General features: G+C 40.0%; 1 protein-coding gene across 3 annotated transcripts; it reads right to left on the bottom strand.

The window, feature by feature from the left end:
- Nucleotides 1–1038: 1038 nt before the first annotated feature.
- CCNJ (cyclin J) lies at nucleotides 1039–21560 on the bottom strand. 3 transcript variants are annotated; one of them, XM_044240215.1, is made up of 6 exons: nucleotides 21472–21560; nucleotides 20214–20323; nucleotides 12428–12638; nucleotides 4925–5224; nucleotides 4678–4837; nucleotides 1039–4137 (listed from the first exon to the last, which is right to left on the bottom strand). In XM_044240215.1, the coding sequence occupies exons 2-6, from the start codon at nucleotides 20280–20282 to the stop codon at nucleotides 3726–3728; spliced, it is 1152 nt and encodes a 383-aa protein (XP_044096150.1). In that variant the 5' UTR covers nucleotides 20283–20323; nucleotides 21472–21560; the 3' UTR covers nucleotides 1039–3725. The 3 variants fall into 3 exon arrangements, with proteins under 3 accessions (XP_044096150.1, XP_044096149.1, XP_044096151.1); XM_044240214.1 differs by lacking the exon at nucleotides 21472–21560 and adding an exon at nucleotides 20987–21128; XM_044240216.1 differs by lacking the exon at nucleotides 21472–21560 and adding an exon at nucleotides 20504–20578.
- Nucleotides 21561–23212: the final 1652 nt, after the last annotated feature.

Below are 23212 nucleotides of genomic sequence, written 5' to 3'. Positions count from 1 at the left end.
TGCTTCCACAGTAAAGCTGCCTGCCCTGGCTTAGAATGCCTATTGTTTTCTTAAATTCGGCCTTAAAGAACATTGTATATTAACTGACTCATGAGGTCTGTTGCTAAACCCTGGCACTGTGCCAGAGCAAGGGATAATACAGAAGCCTAATTAAAAAAAAAAATGCTTTTTAGGGGTGGAAGTTCTTTTTTTTTTTAAGAAGATTTCACTTATTTGACAGATCACAAGTAGGCAGAGAGAGAGGGGGAAGCAGGCTCCCCACTGAGCGGGGGAGCCCAATTTGGGGCTTGACCCAGGGACCCTGAGATCATGACCCCAGCTGAAGGCAGAGGTTTAACCCACTGAGCCATTCAGGTGCCCCAAGGGGTGGAAGTTCTCAATCCACACATACAAACCTGTTAAAATTTTACTCTTCAAAAACAATTTCTGTCTGCTGAGTTTTAAGTGGCAAATGATACATAGACTTAGGTGAACAGACCATTCTCACTGTTGACCCTGCCTCCTCTCACACCCTTGACCATCTTGTGTCCCGACTGTTCTGACATAGTCAGACCTCAAATTTTTTTTTTTTTTTTAAAGATTTTATTTATTTATTTGACAGAGAGAAATCACAAGTAGTCGAAGAGGCAGGCAGAGAGAGAGAGAGGGAAGCAGGCTCTCTGCTGAGCAGAGAGCCCGATGCGGGACTCGATCCCAGGACCCTGAGACCATGACCTGAGCCGAAGGCAGTGGCTTAACCCACTGAGCCACCCAGGCGCCCCAGACCTTAAATTTCTGAAGTATGTGTTTGATAAATCAGAAGCTGCAATTGCTAATATACTGATTTTAAGCTCAAAAGGCCAAAAGCTGTGTCCAACATACTTCATGGGCTTTGATGTTCTGTATGACTACATAATCAATGGAAAAGAGTTTCCCACCACTTCAGTTATGCTCTCCATCTGGATAGCTTTTAGTAAATATAATTAGGATTCCAAGTCTAATATGATGACATGATTCACTGAAACTACAAATATATATTAAAACAAAACACTAAAGCCATTTTACTGAAAACTAGTTTTATTTTAAAATTAAGTGCATAGCACTCATCTAATTCCATTGGTGTAGAATTTAGCACCATACTCACTATTTGTAATTAATGTCACAACACAGATACATTTTGGTTTGCAGTCTGTACTTGAGTAGTGTTTATTTAGTGGACTTTGGTAAAGCCCTTTATACATATCATTAATCTCTTCACAGTACACATTTAATGATGGTCCAGTAATCTCAAACAAACAAAACCCCCCCCAAAAAACCCCAAAACAAAAAAACCCTAAAGACTAACCAATAAATTAAACAAAACAAAACCCATACAACTCCCCCCTCATCCCCCAAGGCTAGCAGTTTTGAGTTGTATTTATATTGAAACCTAATGTTTTAAAAATAGTTCTGATTCTCCAACCATCCCATCCCACCCCACCCTGGGTATGCAGCAATAGTAACCAATTAATTATTTTATTCTACCCCCCCCCCAAATTAATCCAGTGTTCTTTAGCTTTTTTTTTTTTTTTTAAATACAAACTGGGAAAGTGTTATAAGCTTTTTAAAAAGGCATATTCTTCTATAACAAGAATGACATTTAAACCAATCAATAAAAGCATTTGACAAGACATTAAATTACCATAGGCACCAGTTGTTGTTTCAAGCTGGGATCTCTATCCCAGTATCTTACATTCATAGCATTATTGAGGTAGTTAAAATACTGAAAATTGGGACTCCAGGTGCTGGGTTCTGCATGTGAATGTGAAAGATATATTCTCTTTTTAACCCACTTTCCCCCAAATAATTCAAGTTCTCTTGAGGTAAGAACTACCAAAACCCAATGAGCAGCCTTTCTGTAAAGAGGAAAAGTGATGATACTTTCAGAAAACAATTTTCAGGCTTGAAAACTGCCAAGAGTGAGTGTTCTTACCTGAGTGGTTTTTTACCTACCAGACTATATTAATAAATCCACATCATGCCATATGTACTCTAATTATAAAAGTTAACCATTCTTTTAAGGAGGACATTCTCTAGGAATTCATGCTGGCAGACGCCACCCACCCACATTTACCCACTGGAGCCATCTGGATCCGTCCACTACTGCGTTGAGTCCCTTCCCTTCCCAACAAAAGCCGTCGGTGTGATTACGGAGACTCCTGCTGCATACCCACAACATCTTATAATAAGTTTGTCTTCAATGCATATTGCGGCAGTCACACACCTGCCATGCAGTTTCCCTTCTATTCAAGTGCTATTTTTTAAAAAAAACACAAACAAAAAGACACACCTTACTAATTTTTAAATCAGAAAGCTTCCCTCCACCAAATCTCTCTTCTTCCACAGATAAGAGCACAATGTATAGTTTCAGTTATTACAATGCTTTCTTTTTCCTTTTTATTCCCTCCAAACTCTTTCCCCCCAAATTGCCCTTGCTGTAATGACTAATTATTGCTGTTTTCACTCATTATCGACACAGTGAAATGTCTCAGGGCAGTTCTGGAGCCAAAGTAATGCAAGTGGCTACTGCAATCTAGTATTCGGTTCCTTTGCCCGATACACCCGAACCGGCTGGATTGCAGGGCTGCTTAGAAAACTTGTCCTCCACATCACAAAGTGCTGCTCTAGCACAACCTGAGAACTACCCTGGCCACATTCCACTTCAAAATAAACCTACAGGACTTGACTCTAGTACTGACATTTTACAGTTACACCTCCCCTTGAAAAAACTTCTAGAGTAACATCAAATCTGAGTATAAATCATTGATTGCACTGAGAAATGCAAAACCTATATATGGATTCTGAATGACAGGAACCACTTCATTCATTCTAAGCTACAATTATGTTCTCAGCTGAAAACATCCTAGCAAGAATATTTTAACCTATGTTATAAAGGTAGTTCATACGATAACATTCCCAAAGCATGTTGCATTATAGTTAAGTGTTTCCAAGTAGTACAAATTCCCTGAGTTAAGTGTGTTTTAATCCTAAAGATTTGAGGTTGATCACTTAGGGCCAAAAAACAACAAAAACTTACGACCATGATTTTAAGAGATCTACTCCACCCTTAATTTTAGTACATAAATCCAGATACCTATATGTTGTGATAGGAAGTTATATAGACTCATCTAAAAAAAAATTTTTTTTACTGTACAGATTGGTATAGCATAGCAATTCATGAGTTTAAACTCAGTCAAAAATTCATTTGTAGATCAAAAATGTAACTCAAAACTGCAGAATAAAAAAAAGTCCTCTTCAAAAATTAATACTGTAACTTTCCTTCATAAAAAGACCATTTGGCAAGTCCACAGATAAACATTAGTCTCTGAAATACAAGCTAACATTAGGCCCAGAGCCCACCACAGGTCAAATCTCAAAATGGTGATTTAGAGTCTGTCCAAATTTTCTATTGTATTGAATATTTTTGAAATATTTGGACCATCAGCCAGGGCTTGAAAATTCTTGTCACACAGGGATGTGTTTTAACAGGATTTGATACGCATACTATTAAAGTGTGTGCAGTGTTTGTTCAGTCCTCCCAGGTACTCGTGGCGCAGTGAAAGGGACAGTCGTCTTCCTGATGCTGGTCCCCGAAGAGTTCTGATATAATGTGGATCCCTTTCCTTCGGAAGAGAAGTTTACAAAAAGCTTGCCCCAGAGCTTCAAGTCACAGAACAGTCTGGGTCAGGAATTACCTTCACATAAAATCACCTTTCAAAGCACGGAGTGATGCAAGGGTAATGTTCATTGATCTGATAACTCCGATTGTAAGAAACATTCAGACAGGGCTTAACTTCTACTGGTATGGCCAGGGACATCCCAACACCAGTCTGCACGTGCCCGAGGCCCTGCACACTGGTTTGGAAGCCAGCAGGACACGTCTGTAGTGTGTAAGACGAGGTGTGCGTGGTGGATCCAATCTGCGGGCAGCTTGGCTGTTCAGCTACAGGATGGCGATACTGTAGCGGGGTGTGGTGCATCTGGTGGAGATAGTGGGGCTGCTGGAAGTGAACTGGCCGAGAGGGCTGGGAAGCTGACTGCAGCACGCTCAGCTGCGCTGGCTGGGACCCTGCCTGGCCTCTCTGTTTGTTCGCCTCTTTCACATCGTTATCATGCGCGCTGCAGGGAGAGAGAGAAGATGGTTAATAACGGCTGACTCGGCAGACAGCCCACTGCCTGTAGCAGTCACTGGAACCGTAATTCCGACAATGGTGAGATCTCACTCTTATCCTTCTGAAAAGCTCCTTCCTTTGGCACAAACCTTGGGAACTCACTGATAGGCCTATCACTTGGAGGCCTATTTCCTGCTTAAGAAATATATCCACAATAAACACTTTGGTGACACCCTGGTGGCCCGACCATTCCGAGATGTGGAAAGGACCAAGGCAAGACTTGCCTGGAGTGATCTGGGCTACGGGCTCACTCACATAAGCGCATACACCGAGTATCCAGATTCATGACAGCACTGACAGCCTCTCCCTGGAAACAGCCAAGGTACAGCTTTCCACCAAACACTGCTCATAAAGTGGCTTGCCCATGGCAGCAATGGTCAGAGCCAGGGTCCTAAAAGCTACGTGTTTGTGAGAAGTTGTTTTCAGGGCCCCTCATTCGTGAAGAAAAATACTGGGAAATCACAAACACGAGATCAAGGAGGCTTACATCAAGAGCCGTTCAATGCACTGCACTAAAAAATCCCAGGAGTAAGCAGTAAGACGATGCAGTCTTGTAGGCCACGTTGGAGAAAGACGAAGTATAATCCTTGAAGAAGCCACACATGCAGCAGCTACTAAAGAAGGTGCATAATTTAGAAAGGCATAATCTGTGGAGACATCAAAAATGAACTTAAGCAACAGAATACATAAGTCACAAGCTCACATGTCACCTACTGGCATCCACAATGACTCACCTTGCAAAGATACTTCCAGGAAATAATCTGCATACTTGGCCATGTAGAGTTTTGTTTTTTCCAAGCAAATCATCGGCCAGCCATCATGAAGATCTGTTTCGTGTACTGCTTCGGAGAGATAATACTCAATGAAATGGGCAGCTGTTGGAAGGCAGAGGTTCCACTGAAAGGTTTCTAATAATAACAGTTCCATGTGTAGCAAATTTTGTTTTGTTAATACGAGATTCATATTAGTCATACAACCCAGGCTGTTGAGCTGTTCCAGCTTAGGCACACTATCTTCTTTTTCTTCAAATTTACCTTAGAAGGAAAGGGGACGAGAGAGAGAGAGAGAGAAAATGTTACACAAGTGATCATTATAGGTCTAGTTGCTTAAATGGGATTTGCAGTCTCACTGCAAAAATTTAGATGCAAAGACTTTCTTTCTCCTACCTTGGGTATATGTAATTGTGCTAGGACTCAGGCTCTCATATCCTGCATGTTTTCTCGCCTCCTGCCTCCATCCCCTGCCTGTCCCCCTCCTCTAAAAAAATGGAACATGTACATGTTGATCTCTGACACACTACATAATGAAAATAGTCCTACATGCCAATGAAAAAAGAACTCTCTCAAATCTCACTAGCTAAATATTTCTAGGAAATTTCTATTGGGAGGGCAGGTAGTGGTCGGTGGAAGAAAATTAGTTTATTTTAGAATAGAAGGAAGGGTAAAGAATTTAATTTCTGAAGTTATCTGAAAAGAATAACTTCATTATCTGAAGTTATCTGAGAATAATGAGTTATCTGAAATCAAAAGTAGCTAAGCTTCAAGTGTTTCATCTTGGTATATTTTTCTGCGCAATCTCAATTCTAGAGAGAATTGTGGGAGACAGTGGGAGAAAAAAACTGGGTATCTAATAAGCCTTCTCATTCCATACAGAAAACTCCTCTTGGTATTTCAAAACAGAAACCTAGCTAAGTCTGTTACCAAAAAAGAGAAGGGAAGATACTTTTTATTTACTTTCATATCCCATTCCTGAAAGCAGAATAGAAGTAGACAATCAGATTGCTGAACTTCATTATTCTAAGGCATTAATTCTTTTCAGGAAATACTCATCCATATTTATAGCTGAGGAATAGAATTTCCTCTTCAGCCCCAGAATACTGTTTGTGTAGGTTTTGTACCATCTTAACACTTTAGTTTTCCTATACATAAATCATTCATTTTAGGTACCTCTAGAACTTAGGACTGGAGAAATTTCAAACTATCAAGTACCAGTATGGTTTTCCAGATGCAGCAACAGAACTAAGGAATTGTCTTCAAGTCTCTCTGGATTCATTCCATAGTGGTCCAGAGAAGAAGGGAAATTAACTAAAACCTTCTACCTTCTAGTATTATGTTCTATTTTACGTTAAAGTTTAAAACAGACATTATATTGCGATTATTTCTAATTATATATAATACAAATAGATTTCTCGCAATAGCTTTTATACTTGCTCAAAATTACAGTTGTTAGACTATGTTACATATTACTGTTTAAAAATTTTTTGTTTTACTATTTTGATAACTTTTTCAACATATTTATGGTTTCCTTGGAAATCTTATGATTTATTTTATCCACTAAAAACATATTTTGGAGAAAAGCCAGAAAGACTGTCAAAAGCAGTAGAAACCAGGCAAGGCAAGCTTCCCTGTGAAATTTCTCTTCTAGAAGGGCTGGGTTTCTATCACACATTGGAGGTACTACAACAAATAGTAGTAGCCCTTGGGCCAGATGTTCAATGTATTGGAGCCACTGGGGCTGTTCAAATCAGCCTGCCTCAGGGCTGGGGAAAGAGCACTGCTGACCACATGGGTCTTTGCCCAGAGGGTGGGAGAGCTGGAGTAGAAGCTGTGTCTCCTATGCCAGGAAGAGTCAAAGCTCATGACTTGAAGAGCTGGGGCCCAAAGAGAATTTTTCTCCCGCCTCAGAAATTCTGACCTTCTTTAGATCTAAATTACTCTGAACACTAAATATTGCTGTGGGTAGGAGTTGATTTAAAAAAAAAACAAAAACAAACAAAAAAACCCCCACAATTCAGATTTTAAAGAATCTAGATAGTCCTCCCACTTCAAATCATAGAGAAGAATCATAGAGAAGAATTTCCCAAGTTTTTCCAATATGATATACTTAGTATAGCCAAAAGCCCTGACATGGTCTTTAGGACATAGTCATCCAGCATCATCACTGCATAACAATATAGGAAAAGAACCACTGTTCTCAATGTCAGAGTGGAGGACGTCCTAGGAATTTAGTACAATCCCTCTGGATGAATCATTAAGGTTCTTAAAGTAAGTGCCCCGCCATTTGTGCAACAGCAGTAACACTAACAATATACTTCAAAGGAATATCGTAAAAACTAATGTGTTTATTTATATCATCCTTGAAGTTCCTTTAAAGAAATTAATACACCATAATTCACTGTTTAATTCAAGGATCAAGAATGTTCCATATTATCTCCCTGAAACTTTCAACATTGAAAACCAAATTGTATATGACCAATTTCAAAGTTCAAAAAACCAAGACAGTGAGATTGGTCAATTCATGTAAGGTCAAATAAGCTGAACCAAATAAAAAATGGAAGCCAAAAAGGAAGACTTATGTTTAAATCCCCAAATCTGTACTTCTAGATCAAAGTATTGCACTGGGTTATATGGGAACAAAACTATCAAAATAGGTAAGATGTTCATATTATTAAACATCTATGGAGTTTCTGTATTTATAAAGTACTTGGGTATTACAGGTGTGAAAGCCTTTGCAACTTAACATGCAGAGTTAAAAATAACCTTGAATTACATAAATAACCATACTTGGGATTTTATTCAGGCTTGGGGTTTTTTTGGAACTTTTTCATTACATATAGTGATATAAATACTCAGAATCACGGAAATTGAAGGATTTCAAAATGTGCGACAGTGTCAGTGAGTACCTGCTTTCATATCCATAGTTTCGTTGTGCTGAAAGCTATGTGCATGGGTATTTTAAATCAACTTATCTGCAATACCATATACAGATCACAAAGATCAGTTTCTTCCATTGAAAGGAAATACCAGAAGCCATGTGATTATATTGATAAAGGCCTCAAACAGGAACTAAGGGCACAGGAAATTCACATCTGCTTCCCAGAAAATAAAGAATTAGACGCCACAGAAACAAAACATCAGACTTTCTTTCCTTTATAGGAAATGCTCAGATCAGCCATGGAAACCAGCACATTTTCAAAGCCAGCAGTGAATGGCAGGTATGTGGCAGAAGGGCAAGGATCAAATGTCACACTGTACACTCAGCTAATCCACATTTGATTCTGTTAGTACTGAGTAGGAAAAAAGTCATCCTTAATACAGCTAAGAATGTTCACAAATTTGTAAGACTACCAGTCTAATAGAAAAACAGCTAAGGAACAGGAAGACAATCCGTGGCAGGGGAGAGTGGGGAAGGTTCTATTCTCGTTAAAAACTGAGACGTAAATCAAATCAACTAAGAGAGAAAATTTTCAGCTTTAGTTAATAAAATAAAAGCTCTGTCACCCCATTACTGGTAAGCAAGGAGAAACAATCACTTATCACAGATTTTTACTACTAACAGTCTATAATCTTACTTTTGGTTTCATCTTGATTCTGAGATCATTTCTTAGTTACACAAGACCTTGAGCAAATTATCGAAAGCCTTATCTCTAAGACTGCTTCCACATTCTCCACAAATTCAGTGCTGATCACAGAAAGGGAAGCCAGGGTATACATGGCAAAGAGTTGGAATTTCAGAATTTCCCAGGATAATCCAAGACTTTTTCGGAAAGAGACAGAATCTTTAGGGCTAGGGAGCCATATTAAAGATTACAGAACAGTTTATGGAAGAATTAATCATTATGATGCTGACTCTTATGTTTCAATTTCCTATGTGGTTTTAAACATCTTACCCACTTGATCTGTGCAATAATTTTGTCAGTTAAATGTCTTTATTTTCATTTTATGGACAGGTAACTTCAGACCTTATTTATTGAAATTCATATTGCTGACAAGAGATACAAACCTAGGAAATTCATCACTGTAATCCTTACTCTAAAGCACTGCGAACCCCTCTCCAATCAGGGACAGTCTGTAGGCCCTTTCTTCCTATTTCCAGCAGTGCAGACATAGGCAGCTGGGTAAGCATATTAACCTGGAACTCACAAGCTGTGCTTCATCTTTGGCCAAACGACTGACAGCCTTCCATCCTACTTAACAAGTAGAATCCAGCTGTCACCTAGTCCTGTCAGCTGTAAGCTATTCTTCACTTTTACATAACAGGCTGCCCATCCTAAAGCAGGTAGCAGCTGAGAAGGATATACAAAGTTCAATCATTCTGGGAGGAGAGAAGCATTATACTTAAATAAAGTTTATGAAACCTAACTGGAGAGCTGTCAAAGGTAAGAAGAGTATAAAAATATAAAAAGCACTAGAATATACTCCACAAATTAAAAACAGGTATCAGATACTGAAAACAGGCTACCAGTTTAGAAGCATGTTAAGTATTTTTGTTGTAAAACAGAGCAGAAGCAGGAGAAATTGTAGCCAACTACTAAGCATCAGCTGCTTTGATTACCTAACCCAAGCACAGAGCTGATAGCTTTAACTTTCTTTTTTTTAATAAAGATTTTATTTTTAAGTATTCTCTACACCCAACATGGGCCTAGAACTTACAACTGTGACGGCCTGAACTCTTGCCTACTGCCTACCTGTAGGGGCTGAGACCCTGGGTCACACCTACCTCATACTCTTCCATTCTCCAGTGAAAAAGGAACAATGGAAAAACAATTCTCTCTCAGGAAAAGAGAGGTTAAGGGGTTTCAGCAGAACAAAGGGAGGAAGTATTGGACTCTTTCAGTAATAACTGATCAACAAGTCATACCTGAACCGCAACAAATACAAATCCTAAAGCCTAGTCTCTGGAAAATGTGCAAAATCATCCTCAATAAAATAAAATAATCATCTTTATTCAATAAAATAAACTGATCATAATCTTTAACAATAATAACTTAAAAAAACCAAGAACAGGTGAAAAGTTTGTTCCAATCAACCTAAGATGGTGTGCGAGGTAAAGTATCCTTCCCCCAAATTGTACAAACTGCAGAAACCTGGCACCAATACCAAGCACTGTGTGGTGGCCAGAATCTTAGTAGATCATCTGACTAGAGTCCCCAGTGAACTTTGGCAATAACATGTAGTTTATGAGTATCTAATTTAGCATCCCCTAATTCATCTGATAAGTTACTAGTAAGTAAACTTTAGTCACAAATATAAGTTGGTCCATGAACTGACTACTGCATTCATAATTTCACAGTCCACCAGCAAGAATCTCCCACTTGGTCTGCATACTTTTAAGAATTTCAGGCATAGGGGCGCCTGGGTGGCTCAGTGGGTTAAAGCCTCTGCCTTCGGCTCAGGTCATGGTCCCAGGGTCCTGGGATCGAGCCCTGCATTGGGCTCTCTGCTTGGCAGGGGGCCTGCTTTCCCCCTCTCTCTCTGTCTGCCTCTCTGCCTACTTGTGATCTCTGTCTGTCAAATAAATAAATAAAATCTTAAGAAAAAAAAAAAAAAAAAGAATCTCAGGCATAGAGCAGATGGGGTTTGGTAGTGGAAAAAAGCACAATATGGCCACAACAGGCAAAAATAATTTTTCACTAATGATCTGAAGTTTTTAAAATAACCTAACTTGTGTATTTATTTCCAGTGTCTCTCTACTCTAAACTGATCCTATTATAAACTAACATTCTGTAGGATAACAAGAAACCATTCCATTTGTGGATTCTCACACATCCAATATGTCAAGTATGGGTTTTTCTAGTCCTGTGCAAACTGTGAAACCACAAAGAGCTTCACAGCCAGTGATGAAACACATACAGAATTGTACATGAGATTGCTTATGAGAATGACACTCTAATTAAAGGCTAAAAGTTAATTATAAATACAAGTATTACCTCTCCAGCTTTCTGGGTAGAGGTGAGAAGAACAGGTGATGTGTCTGAATCCTAGAGGACAACAGATTAAAGGAAAAGTATAGATTTTCGGGAAATAGATGGTATTCTGGTTAGACTTTGGCTCAAGGTGCTTGGGAATAGGGTGGGAAGGTAAGACTAGAAAGGTAGCTGGATCCAGATGAAAGGTTCTAAATGGTACACCAAGGAGTTTCTACCTTAATCCACAGAGAGTGGGAGTCATTTATATGTTTGTTTATGTTCAGCCAGGTCCACAAAGGATTTGAAGTAGCTTAAAAAAGACCTCCAAGGAGACAAAATCAGTAGTCAAGGTCATCAGCTCAAAGGAATAATAAGGGAAGAAAAAGAAAATCTGAAAAGAAATCAGTACTAGAAATGATTACACAGGCCTGCATTTGGTTTTAGGTTTACTTGCAGTCAGAGAACAAAGTTGTTCTAGAACTCTGGTGGCAGGGTATAGGTGGAATGTTCCTTAGACAGCAGCCACAAAAGATCCCAAACTCTCAAGTGGGGGTTAGAGATGAAGGCACTAAGAATTTCTACATCTTATCTTCAAGTGGAGTTTACATTCCTATTATAATGTCATAAGTAATATAAAAAGTAATAAATTCCAACTTCAATATCAAATAGAATCTTTCTCACATTACTAGGAAAAACCCAATTTCAATTCCTTTACTCACTCACCCTCCTTCTCTTTGGTCAAGGCTCTAAAAATGAAGACTTACAGGAAGAAGCTAAAAGAAAGAGGCATCAAAAGACCTACCAGTACATTCTCCATCAGGTAACAAATATGGTTTGATATCAGATTCTACCTGCAACCGACCATGGCACTGTGCCTACTGCAGAAGCAAAATCCTTCCCATTTATAACAGTTGCTGTGAACCTTTAGTTCATTAAGCCAAGTCATTATGCAGTCAGTAGAAGGTATTCTAACAATACAAGAGTATAATACCTTTTAAACAGAGTTTCTCAACCTAGTTCCATGGACATCTGGGGCCAGTAATTCTTTACTGGGGGCTGTCCTGTACATCGTCGATATTTAGTAGCATCCCAGCCCTCTACCCACTAGACCCGAGCAGCGTCCTCCCACATTGTGATGACAATCAAAACTGTCTTCAATCAAAGCCAACTATTTCTTGTGGGGCACAATTTATCCCAGTTGAGAACTTTAAGACAATGGTTCTCAGTTGGATAAGTACATCAGAATCACCTTTGGAACTCAAGCCCCATGATACTGATTCTGAGTCAGTAGATCTGGAGAGGGCTAGACGTTTGTAGCAGAATCTTCAGGATGTAAGGCTTAAGAACGTATGTTTTCAAAAGACTTCAGACACACTTTTTAGTATCTAGTTAAAAAACTATTATGCCAAGAAGTACTTTCAACATAAACTTTCTGATACTAGTAAACTGGAATGAATGGAATTTGGTGATATTTCACTGAGCTCTACATAAATTTTCTTTATTATAAACAACGGAAATTTCCAGTCATATAGATGAGATTCATACTTACTCGCTAAAAGCAGACAGGAAAGTGCAACTAAATGCAGCTGCTGGATGGAGATGTCATATCGATCCATAAATAAGTCCAGCAAATAGACAGCAAGATGTCGGGCAGAAGGGCAGAGGGTGAAGCGATTGCTCACAATGGCAATCAGGTCAGCAAAATACCTTCTGAGACTTAGTTGAGGGGACTGGCCTTTGTAGGAAGGCAACTTCAGCTCCTATATCAAGAGGAACAACATTTAATCTAACATAGCCTATAGGAGTAGTACCCGCACAATGCAAAGACAACCCCCCCCAATAGATTAGTGTTAACAAGAGCCTAAAACACTTCTCTTGAAAGAAACACAAATATGAAAAAGTTGATTGGAAGGATAATGAAGAGTACTAATTAACAGCACTGAGTTTAAAATTTAAAACCAAACTTTTCCCTTCATTTTTAACCATCTTTGATGTGACAAATTGTGTTTCTTACATTATGGAATGGATATATTCCAGCAAGATTTTTGTATCCTGTTTTCCCTAACAGGTGTTTTCCGAAAAACATCCTCACCCAAATCCCAACCACATAACACATGCACACCCCCTCCAGAAAGCTCAAAGCTTTGGGTCAGAAGGTAACAAGAGGTGAATATGCTTCTGGTATGTCACTATATTGTACTTGCAGAGGTGTGGAAGGTACAGACTTAGTATTCACCCACTAGTACCTTCTAAGCATGTTTTCCTTTCAGCAGTTTTATGATGCTCTCCTTTGCCATTACTTTTTCATATACCTAAACATTTTCCCCATTGCTGTTCAACCTCAGAATTATATGAGCCCATTTTTTTTAAAGTAGAAATTTTCTACACTACTAAATAAAATATTTCCACCCCATAGAGAATGACAGGTTCTAAATTATTTCATGATATCAGCATAATACTAAAACTAAACCCAACAGGTATCACAACAGCAGGAAGTTACACAGATATGACCCCAAAAGCACAGGCAAAAAAAAGATAAATGAGACTTCATCAAAATTAAAACCTCTTGTCTATCAAAGTTCACTCTTTTTAACAGAGGGAGAAGGCAATTTACAGGATGGGAAAAATATTTGCAGATCAGATTCAGGCAAGAGGTTAATATCCAGATTATATAAAGAATTCTTTTATACATGCAATCTAACAACAAAAACAACTTGTTTCAAAATGGGCAAAAGACCTGAATAAACATTCCTCCAAAGAAGATATATAAATGGCCAAAAAGCACATATAAAGATGTTCAACATGAGTCATAATTAGGGAAATGTAAATCAAAACCATTATGAGATAACATTTCACACCCACTGGGATTGCTTTTTTTTTTTTTAAGATTTTATTTATTGATTTGACCGACAGATCACAAGTAGGCAGAGAGGCAGACAGAGATAGAGAGGGGGAAGCAGGCTCCCTCTCTATCTCTGCCTGTCTCTCTGCCTACTGAGCAGCGAGCCCGATGCAGGGCTCGATCCCAGGACCCTGGGATCATGACCTGAGCCAAAGGCAGAGGCTTTAACCCACTGAGCCACCCAGGCACCCCTGGGATTGCTATTATCAAAAAAACACAAGGGTGGCTGGGTGGTTCAGCTGGTTAAGAATCTGACTCTTGATTTTGGCTCAGGTCATGATCTGGGAGTTGTGAGATGGAGCATTACAGAACAGATATATTCCAGCAAGAGCACTGGTCTCCATGCTGGGTGTGAAGCCTGCTTAAGATTCTCTTTCCCTCTCCCTCTAGTCCTCTCTTTCTCTCAACAAAACAAAAACCACAAAAACAGAAAACAAAATTAACAAGTGTTAACAAGAATCTGAAAAACTGGAAGCCTTGTGTAATGGTGGGAATATAAAATTGTATAGCCACTGAAAAATGGTATTGTAATTCCTCAGAAAAATTAAACACAGAATAACTATATGATCCAGCAATTCCACTTTTAGGTACATACCAAGAACTGAAGGCAGGGACTCAGATATTTGTACATATATTGACAGCAGCATTAATCACAAAAGCCAAAAGATGGAAACAAACAATCCATCAATATATGAACGGATAAACAAAATGTATTTTAGTTTAAGAAGTTGAAAAAGTTCTGAAGATGGAGAGCGGTTAAAGGAGCAGAATGTAAATGTATCTAAAGTCACTGAACTGTACACTTAAAAATGTTTAAAGTTTTATGTTGTGGACATTTTATAATAAACAAACAAAAATAGAAGTTTTATATCTAACTTAATAAGGTATAAAATGTTAACCTATATAATTTAATAGTATATCCAAAGAATACATCAATTGTAGTTCATCCCAGGAATGCAAAGATGGTTTGATATCAGGAAATCTATTACTATAAATCATAATTTTAAAAATCACACATGAATATCCACAACCATCTTGATAGATGCCAAGATAGCATCTGGACAAAGGTGACCCTGGGGGAAATAATACCAGATGAAGGAAGAAATGTTAAAAAATGTTAAAAAAAAATCTCAAATTTAAGAGCCAGCATCTCACTTGGAGAAAAAGCAATAGAAGGATGAGCATTCTAGTGCCTGCTATTGCAATATTACTTCACATTATCCTGTGAACACTAATCCAAATAGAAAAAAGAAAGAAAAGGTATAATGAATGAAAAAAGAGAATCAAAAATCACTTACAGGAATAAAATTATTTTTTAGATGATAGAATTTATATCCAAGAAAACCAACAGAGAAAATAAACAGTTAGTATTCAGTAAGATGGTTGTTTACAAAATTCATATTTAAAAAAATAAATAGCCTGGGAGTGCCTTTGGCTCAGGTCATGATCCCAGCATCAGGCTCCCTGCTCAGCGAAGAGTCTGCTTCTCCCTCTCCTTCTGCCTGCCACTCTCCCTGCTTGTGCTTTCTATGTCCAATAAATCAAATCTTAAAAACAAAAACAAAACAAAACCAATGGCCTGTTTGTATATTAACTGGCTAGAAAACAGAAGATTCCATATAAAGTAACTACAAAAATTAAAACACCTAGAAAAAGTGTTTGTATTTTAGCACTCTATGAAGGTAACATTAAAATTCTGAAGGAGTACGAAGACTTGTATACATGCAAAAACACTCCTTTTTCTTGGATAAAGAAATTGATTTAGTAACAATGGCATTTCAAATCAGGAGAATAGATGAATTTAATAAATGTTTCTGACACATAGGACAGAGTTAATTTCTCTATTATTTAGAAAAATCTTACACATCTATAAGGAAAAGGGAACATCTATGAACAGTTTATAGGAAAATTAAATACGGAAACATATAAAAAGATGGCTTCCCTCTTTCAAAAGTAAAGAATTACATAGTTTTTCACTTCCCAGATTGTATTTTATTAACTCCTGCTTATGCTATCAAGAGTGGAAATAAAACTACCATGTATCCAATAGGTCAGGGTGACAACTGACATAACCTTTTGGAGAGCAATTACGTAATATAAATTTTTTAAAATGAAGATTGCAAATACCTTTCAACCTAGCAATTAACCCTACATATAAGGAGGTCCTCCGCAACATTGTTTTTAATAGCAGAATAGCGGGGAAAGCTTGCTGTCCAACAATCTCCAGGGATTTATTGCTGAGTGTATAGAGCCAATCCTGTCACATACTCGAACATATAACATTCTTAAAAGGATAAAATTATGGACATTAAGGACAAATTAGTCGTTGGCAGAGGTTAAGGGGGAGAATAAGGTGGGAGAGAAAAGGTCATGGCTATAAATCATAACATAAGAGATTCTTGTGGTGATAAAAAAAAAGATTCTGTATCTTGACTGTATCAATGTTAATATCCTGGTTGTGGTAATTATACTAAAGCTTTGTAAGATGTACCACTGAGGGAAACTGGGTTAAGGTTTTAGAGGATCTCTCTGTATCATTTCTTACAACTGTATGTAAATCTACAATTATCTCAAAAAAAAAAAAAAGTGCAATAAAAAGCCTGGCATTCATCAACAGAGAACTGATAAACCACAGGACATCAATTCAATGTGGACATTAAAATAAAGGGCAGTTGATCAAAATGTGTCGATATGGAGAAAAACATAAAGAGAATGAGTTGAATGATGTTGGGATGGAAGGATGGTACAGAACAGTGAATATATATTCTGACCTCTTGTATCAACAACAAAAAATACTGCACATATACTACTTTACTAGATAGCTTTTCAGGAAAAAAACAACAATGGTGATAATCTTAGGGGATCAGAGAACAGTGAGGGTTGGGGAAAGCTCATTTTAAACCTTATACTATCTGAATTTTTTTTTTAACCATATGCATTTATCACTTAAAATTTCTAAATAATATTAAAGAGTTGCTTGGGAGATAAACTAATAGTCCATTTTAAATCTTTGTACATGTGTACAAATTTTCCTCTTTCCCAATCTCTGCAGATCTTTAGAATGGTGTAAATGAGTTACAATTTAAAACTTCACCTTTCTTTGCTGTCATCACATGACATTTACTGAGTACCTTTTATGTAGGAGATACTATGTTAACCCCAGGGATAAAAGCTGAAAAACACTCTTGAGCAGGTAAACCAAAATACAGAGATGATTAGGATATATAGTAATCACAGGGTATTACAGGAACACGGAGACAGATCTAACCCAGCTCAGGGGACCGAGTGCTAGGGAAAAACCAAAGCCACAGTAGACTTTCTTTAAAAGAGGCCTGAACAAGGTCTTAAAGCTCACTGGGTAACACAGCTGGAAAACACTGTATTTGGTGGACTTTTTCACTATATTAACTCTAATAAATATGGACAAAACAAAGGCAAGAACACCAAAGACAAACAGGAGATTTTTAACTAATGCATTCTCTTTATGTCATTTTAAATGGTAAAGTACAAGTGCTTACCAGCCAGCTGTCAGATTTAGTTCTCCTTGTCCAGGCACTGCCTGCAATTAGGCAAGCATGAGAAAATGACCTGTGCTTCTCTCAGCTTACAAGGTTTTTCTAAAATCTATTCCTGATCCTCCAGAATTTTACACTCTTATCCCTCTCTGCTTCTCGGAATCCCATAGGCCTGAAGCACTGAGACCTGGACTTGTCATCTGCCTCTCCAGTCCCAAGTACTAGTCAGTTCCCCACCCCAAATGCCATCCCTTCCCCAGAACAGATCACTGTCCAGCCAAGATAGAAATAAAGGCATAGAAGGAATATTCACAAATGTAAATACAACTCTGTGGGATATTTTCTCAATGTTTCTCACAAGCTAGCATTGTTCCCATCTGTCATAAACGCTCTTGAAAATACTTCCCAAGCATCCTAAAGCACTAATATATACAGAAGAACAAGAAGACCGAGGAGAAGACAAGGGGGTGTAAGAAAACAGCTGCTTTGAAGGTTTTTTTGGGGGGGGGAGTATAATTATATTTTACAAAAACAATATAGCTGGCTTTTGGGGGTTGAAGAAAATTTCCATTTGCCATCATTTTTACCCTTCTCTAATAGATATAATGCTGGTCAAAGCAATTATTCCTCCATACACCTTGGATCTACACACGAATACCATCCATAGTGTCTGAATGGCATCTGCCCAAAGGAAGATCTAAATTGAGATGCTCGGAGTTATAGATTAGACTCTGCAAAGGCAGATTATGTCTGTCTCATTCACTATACCATTTTAACACTTTGCATAGTACTTGTATACAGCAGGTACTCGAAAGTGTTGAATAAATAATAAGCAATCACCTAATTTAACAGCCTGGAATTAACATGTATTGTTTTTCATGAGAAAAGTTCAGTTTAACTTTCCCTGACTTCAGTGTACTATAGTCAGGGTTCTTTCCAGTTCCACGATGTTCAAGTTTTACTGATTAACATAATTTATTCAAAAGTGTGTCCATTGTGTCAAATGTGGCTTACACAGTGCTTAAAGATAAAATAAAGACAACCCAGGGTAGCATGCCACAGGTGGCTATAGGTGGCCCAAGGTAATTTTCAGTGGCATTCCCTCAAACTCTGTGCTATCTCATCCTCTGATAGTTCATAAGCAGCTTTAAGGTTGTGTCCTATTCCTTCAATTCTCCCCAGAGCCTTACACACAAGAAGTATTCAACAAAACTGTAGGGAGGGAGGAGGGTGGAATCCACTTCCAACCTCAATTGACAAAATTAATTCAGGAAATCATTCAGGATTTAAAACTACACATAAAATAATCAAAAACCATGGAAATCCATTAAGAAAAATCTTTTGAGGGGCACCTGTGTGGCTCAGTCAGTTAAGTGTCTACCTTCAGCTCAGGTCATTATCTGGGGGTTCTGGGATTGAACCCCACATTGGGCTCCCTGCTCAGCAGGAACTCTGCTAACCCTTTCCCTCTGTCCCTCCTGCTTGTTCCTTCTCTTTCTCACTCACTTTCTCTCTCTCAAATAAATAAATACAATCTTTAAAAAAAAATCTTTTGAGATTTATGTCACTAAATAAAAGTATCATTAACATCAAATAATTAATTTCACCACATACCAGAGGACTAAAAAGAGCTGACACTTAGAAAAGGAGAACATTTAAAACTAAAAGACCACATCTTTAAAAAAGAAAAAAAAAAAAATCAAAAGTATATGGACAATTTTCAAAATGGAAAACCGGAAACTCTCTTCCTAACATTCCAGAGAACCATTCCACAGTTGGAGACCTTTTTGTGGTAGGAAAAACCTCTTAGGGGGCTGAGGTGCATTTAGTCCACCTAAGAAGCTGAATGTCAGAATTAATAAGTAGCATTTAGAAATCTCAAACCTTAGAAAAGGGTACAATTGTAACAATTAAAGTCAGAATTAGGTTTTCTAATCTAGTTAACCTGGTTAAGAAAAAAAATCAAGATACAAGTTCATTATCATCCAGGATCCCTTAACTCCAATAGTCAGCATCCCTTTTATTAGTCAGTTGTTTTGCTTCTCTCTCATTTTCTATACATAACAAATGGCTCTCTCCATCCTTGGTGAAAATGAGTCAACTTAGGGATAGTTTTGGATCTGCTCTCTCTTCTGGTTATTAAAGAGGCAGAGATAACCCCTTAAACTGAGATGTGACCGAGTAAAATTGTTACTTAAGAGCAACAACACGCAGACTTTGCATTGTGGCAGAAAATTGTATTCTTCCCACCAACATCTATTAAATATATTAAGTCTACTTTCTGCTTTACATTAGCTGGAGAGAGCGGTTAACTCCTACCCTAAGGCATTTTGAACAGCCCCTAAATCCGAGGGTCCAAGGGAAAATAACAGTTAGGGCTCAGTGCTTCTATATACCAAGCACTGTTCTAAAGCACATGTACAGAATCAGTTCATTTAATCTCGCAATCCCCGCCCCCACAAGGCACATTTCATTATTATTATTCATTCTACAGATGAGGAAATTGGGAAACACGAAAATTAAGTAACTTGTCTAAAGTCTTACTTAAAGTAAGTTAGTGGACAGGCTAGGGACTTGATATACAGATGTGACTTAACAGCCTAAGGCAACAGCAACTACAGAACAAGGAGGACTACTCTGCCCAATAAAAAGGGAGCACACATTATCTGTTTAAACACAGTATCAAAGTCTTGTTCCACCTTCCCTCTCCCAAAGATCGCGCCCCACCCCGTTCCTCATTTAAGTTGCAGGTTCGTCTGATACATCCAAGGGAAGAAACTAAGAAGTTAATTAACCTCGAGCAAACAAGCAAAGGCGCCCTTTCGGGTCTGGAAACTAGTGACCGCAGTTCCCAGGAAGCCGCGACTTATACTAACTGGCACAAAACACTACAAGTTAAAGTCGCGGATCGGGGTTACCTTGTATCGAAGCGCTTGATGAATGTCTGCGGCCAGTTGTCCCCGCCACCACTGTCCCTCCAGCTCCATGGGACCGGGCGGCGCGCCTGGCCAGACGCGGCAACTTCAGTCTGTAAGACACACCCCAGACGCGGTCACGGCCAGCACCCTCCACATAACCCTCCGCGCCCCCTCCCCGAGGGGTGTGACTTCAGGTCACCTCGGGTGGCTGTGCCTCTTCACCTGACTCGACCTAAAGCGAGCACCGATCCAAACCAATTCCCCGACGCGGCGCATAAGGCCCGACCTACCCCGTCAGGAGGAGTGGGCTCACGCTGAGAACAGCTGGCCTGGGTGCCGGGCAAAGAGGACCAACTTGGGCCCGAGTTGCCAAAGCGCGGCCCCGGGTGCGCGCAAGGGAAGCTGGAGGCGGAGGCTCGGCTGACGGCTCCCCGCGTCCCGGGTTCGAATCCTCCCGTCAGCCCCGGGGGGCCGAGACGCTGACACCAGTCGCAGACCCCCTGAGAAAACCTCCCGCGGACAAACCGACGGACGAATGCCCGCCTGGCTCCGGGTCCCGGCTGCGGGGGCCCGGGCGCTCGTTCCCTCCCGGGAAGGTGGGGGGCTCCCCGAGGTCTCGCCGGGGCGGGCGCGCACCGAGGCCGCTTCCTCCTCTCCCGGAGCAGCGCACGGGATCGCGCGGCCCCAGAGAGGCGAACAAAAGGCCGGGCCGGGCGGGTCCGGTGTCCCGCGCCCAGCACAGGCCTGCCGGTCCCCACGGCGACCTTCCTTACCCGGAACCGCGGCCCTCACAGCCCCAGCCCCGCCGGCGTGCATGGGACGCCGGCCCCGCTCATGATGCGGACAGTCGGCCGCAAAGCGCCGGCCTCAGCTCGGGCCCAGCGCCGGGGCGCTCGCGCCGCCCATTGTTAAAGGACCGGCAGGCGGCTCCGCGTACAAAGCCAGCGCGGGGGCACATGCGGCCCCGCCGCTGCCAATCTCGTCTCGCGATACAGCCGGGTCACCCCGAGCCGTCCAATCGGCGGCCGGGCCGGGCCCAGGTGCAGCGCCCGGCGGCGGCTCCGCGGCCCCAGGCCGGGACCCGGTAGCATCCACCCGCGCCACTTCGGCGCGACGCGGTCGGTGCTGGCGTTGCCCGACAGCTCCGTCACCTCCTACCGGGAAGCCGGCCCGGGCGGCGGGCAGAGGGGGAGGAGGGAGCCAGAGAAATTACAACGTTGATCATCATTGCGGGGGCCAATCTGGTCATGCCACTCACCTGCTGAGAACCTTCGATGGCTCCCCATGCTCGCGGAGGAAAGTTCTGAAGCCTCAGCTTGGTGTTTAAAACCTTTTCTAATGTGGCTTGAGTCTGCTTTATCTCACTCACATCACAACAGCGCCGTTTGCATCCTGGGGACTGCCCAGGGCATTATCAATCCCTCCACAAATGCTCTAGCCATTTCCGAAGCTCCTAAAGGGCCGTTCTCTGTGAAATTCTGCTCTTAAGTTCCAACCTCAAAACCTATACTGCTTCTAGAAACGTAATTTATCATTCCCCCTCCTTATTTCCTTTGCTTTAGAGATAGATCCCCAAGAGCTCTGAATAGAGTTGAGATTACCTTTAGTAACCTAGTTTTGTCAAATCCGAAGTGGATGTAATTAGCCATCTGAGGTCTTAAATCAGGAAACTACGAAACTGTGGAAAACACTCCAACATCAAGTAAGGTGATGTGGGACCTGGAATATGATTCGTGGAATTCTAATCAATTGTATTTTAACCTTTTTTTTTTTTTTTTTTTGTGGAATATCACAACAGATGTGCAGGGTCAACCCAGGACAGTGATGTTCACTTTTTCTGAGAAAGTAGATCAGCTTCTTTTAATATTAAAAAATGAATCATGAAAACTTCCCCCTTTTACTTAGGATTCTTTGTCCCCAAGAGGCATGATAAAGAGCTACTATAAAGTGATGAATGTATGTTACAAAAATTAGTTTTTATCACAATGGCCTCTTGAACAGCTGCAGATATGTATGTGAGCCAATGCTTATGCCCAGGAGAGAAAGGCTACAGGAACTAATGGCAAGACAAGGAAAACTCGGAGAGATTGCCAGAACCCAGCCTAGCCCAGAATTGTCCAGGGAGAGGCTGCCCAGGCCCATCTCAGTTACAGAGTTTCCCTAGAGAGGAGATGAACACATCAGGCTAAAAAGCTCCATGCCTTTTATAATGGTGTTTAAATAGTACCTACCTCCTTAGGTTCTAGTTCATGTGCTCTAAACAATTTTATGACAATAATTTGGCATCTCAATAACTTAAATGTGCAGGGTCTAGTTAAGAAGCCTGTCAGAAAAATAGGTCACAGACTGTAATCAGTATAATAAGTAGGTTGTCTCTCATGGTTTACTTTGAAGATGTTATTCACTGGGAGATACTTGTTCACAAAGAATTCTCAGATTTTCTAGATTTGGCTCCTATGATGAAAGGACCTTAACGTTCATTCATTTTAAAATTTGTGTGTGTGTATACACACACACACACACACACACACACAAATTTGCCCTAGTGTGTCTTAGATTATAAATGCCTAAAGTGTAAAACTCTGGCTTATTATGATTTCCTCATTAATCCCTTTGGGGCAAGCTGGATACAATTAGGTATTTACTAATTCCTAAATGAGGTCTGGTTTCATAGAGTTTGTATTATAATGGGGAGAGAAAAATACAGGAAGTGAGCAACCACAAAAAGTCACATGGTAACAAGTGCTGTGAAGAAAAATGAACAGAAATAGAGAATAGAAAGTGACAGTGAGCAGACATTGTTTTAGAATAAGGTGAAGAGTGCAAAGGCCTGAAGGAAGTGAGGGAGCATGCAGATATCTGGTGACTGAGTGGTCCAGGCACTTTAGTAACCTAGTTTTGTCAAATCCGAAATGGATGTAATTAGCCATCTGAGGTCTTAAATCAGGAAACTACGAAACAGCAAATCCAAAGGCCTTAAAGAGAAGGCATGTTTGGAA

The sequence above is a fragment of the Neovison vison genome, chromosome 2 (genome assembly GCF_020171115.1).
Source record: "Neovison vison isolate M4711 chromosome 2, ASM_NN_V1, whole genome shotgun sequence".
NCBI lineage: Eukaryota > Metazoa > Chordata > Mammalia > Carnivora > Mustelidae > Neogale > Neogale vison.
Note: the sequence above shows the minus strand (reverse complement) of the source record. Positions and strands in the feature narration are given on the sequence as shown.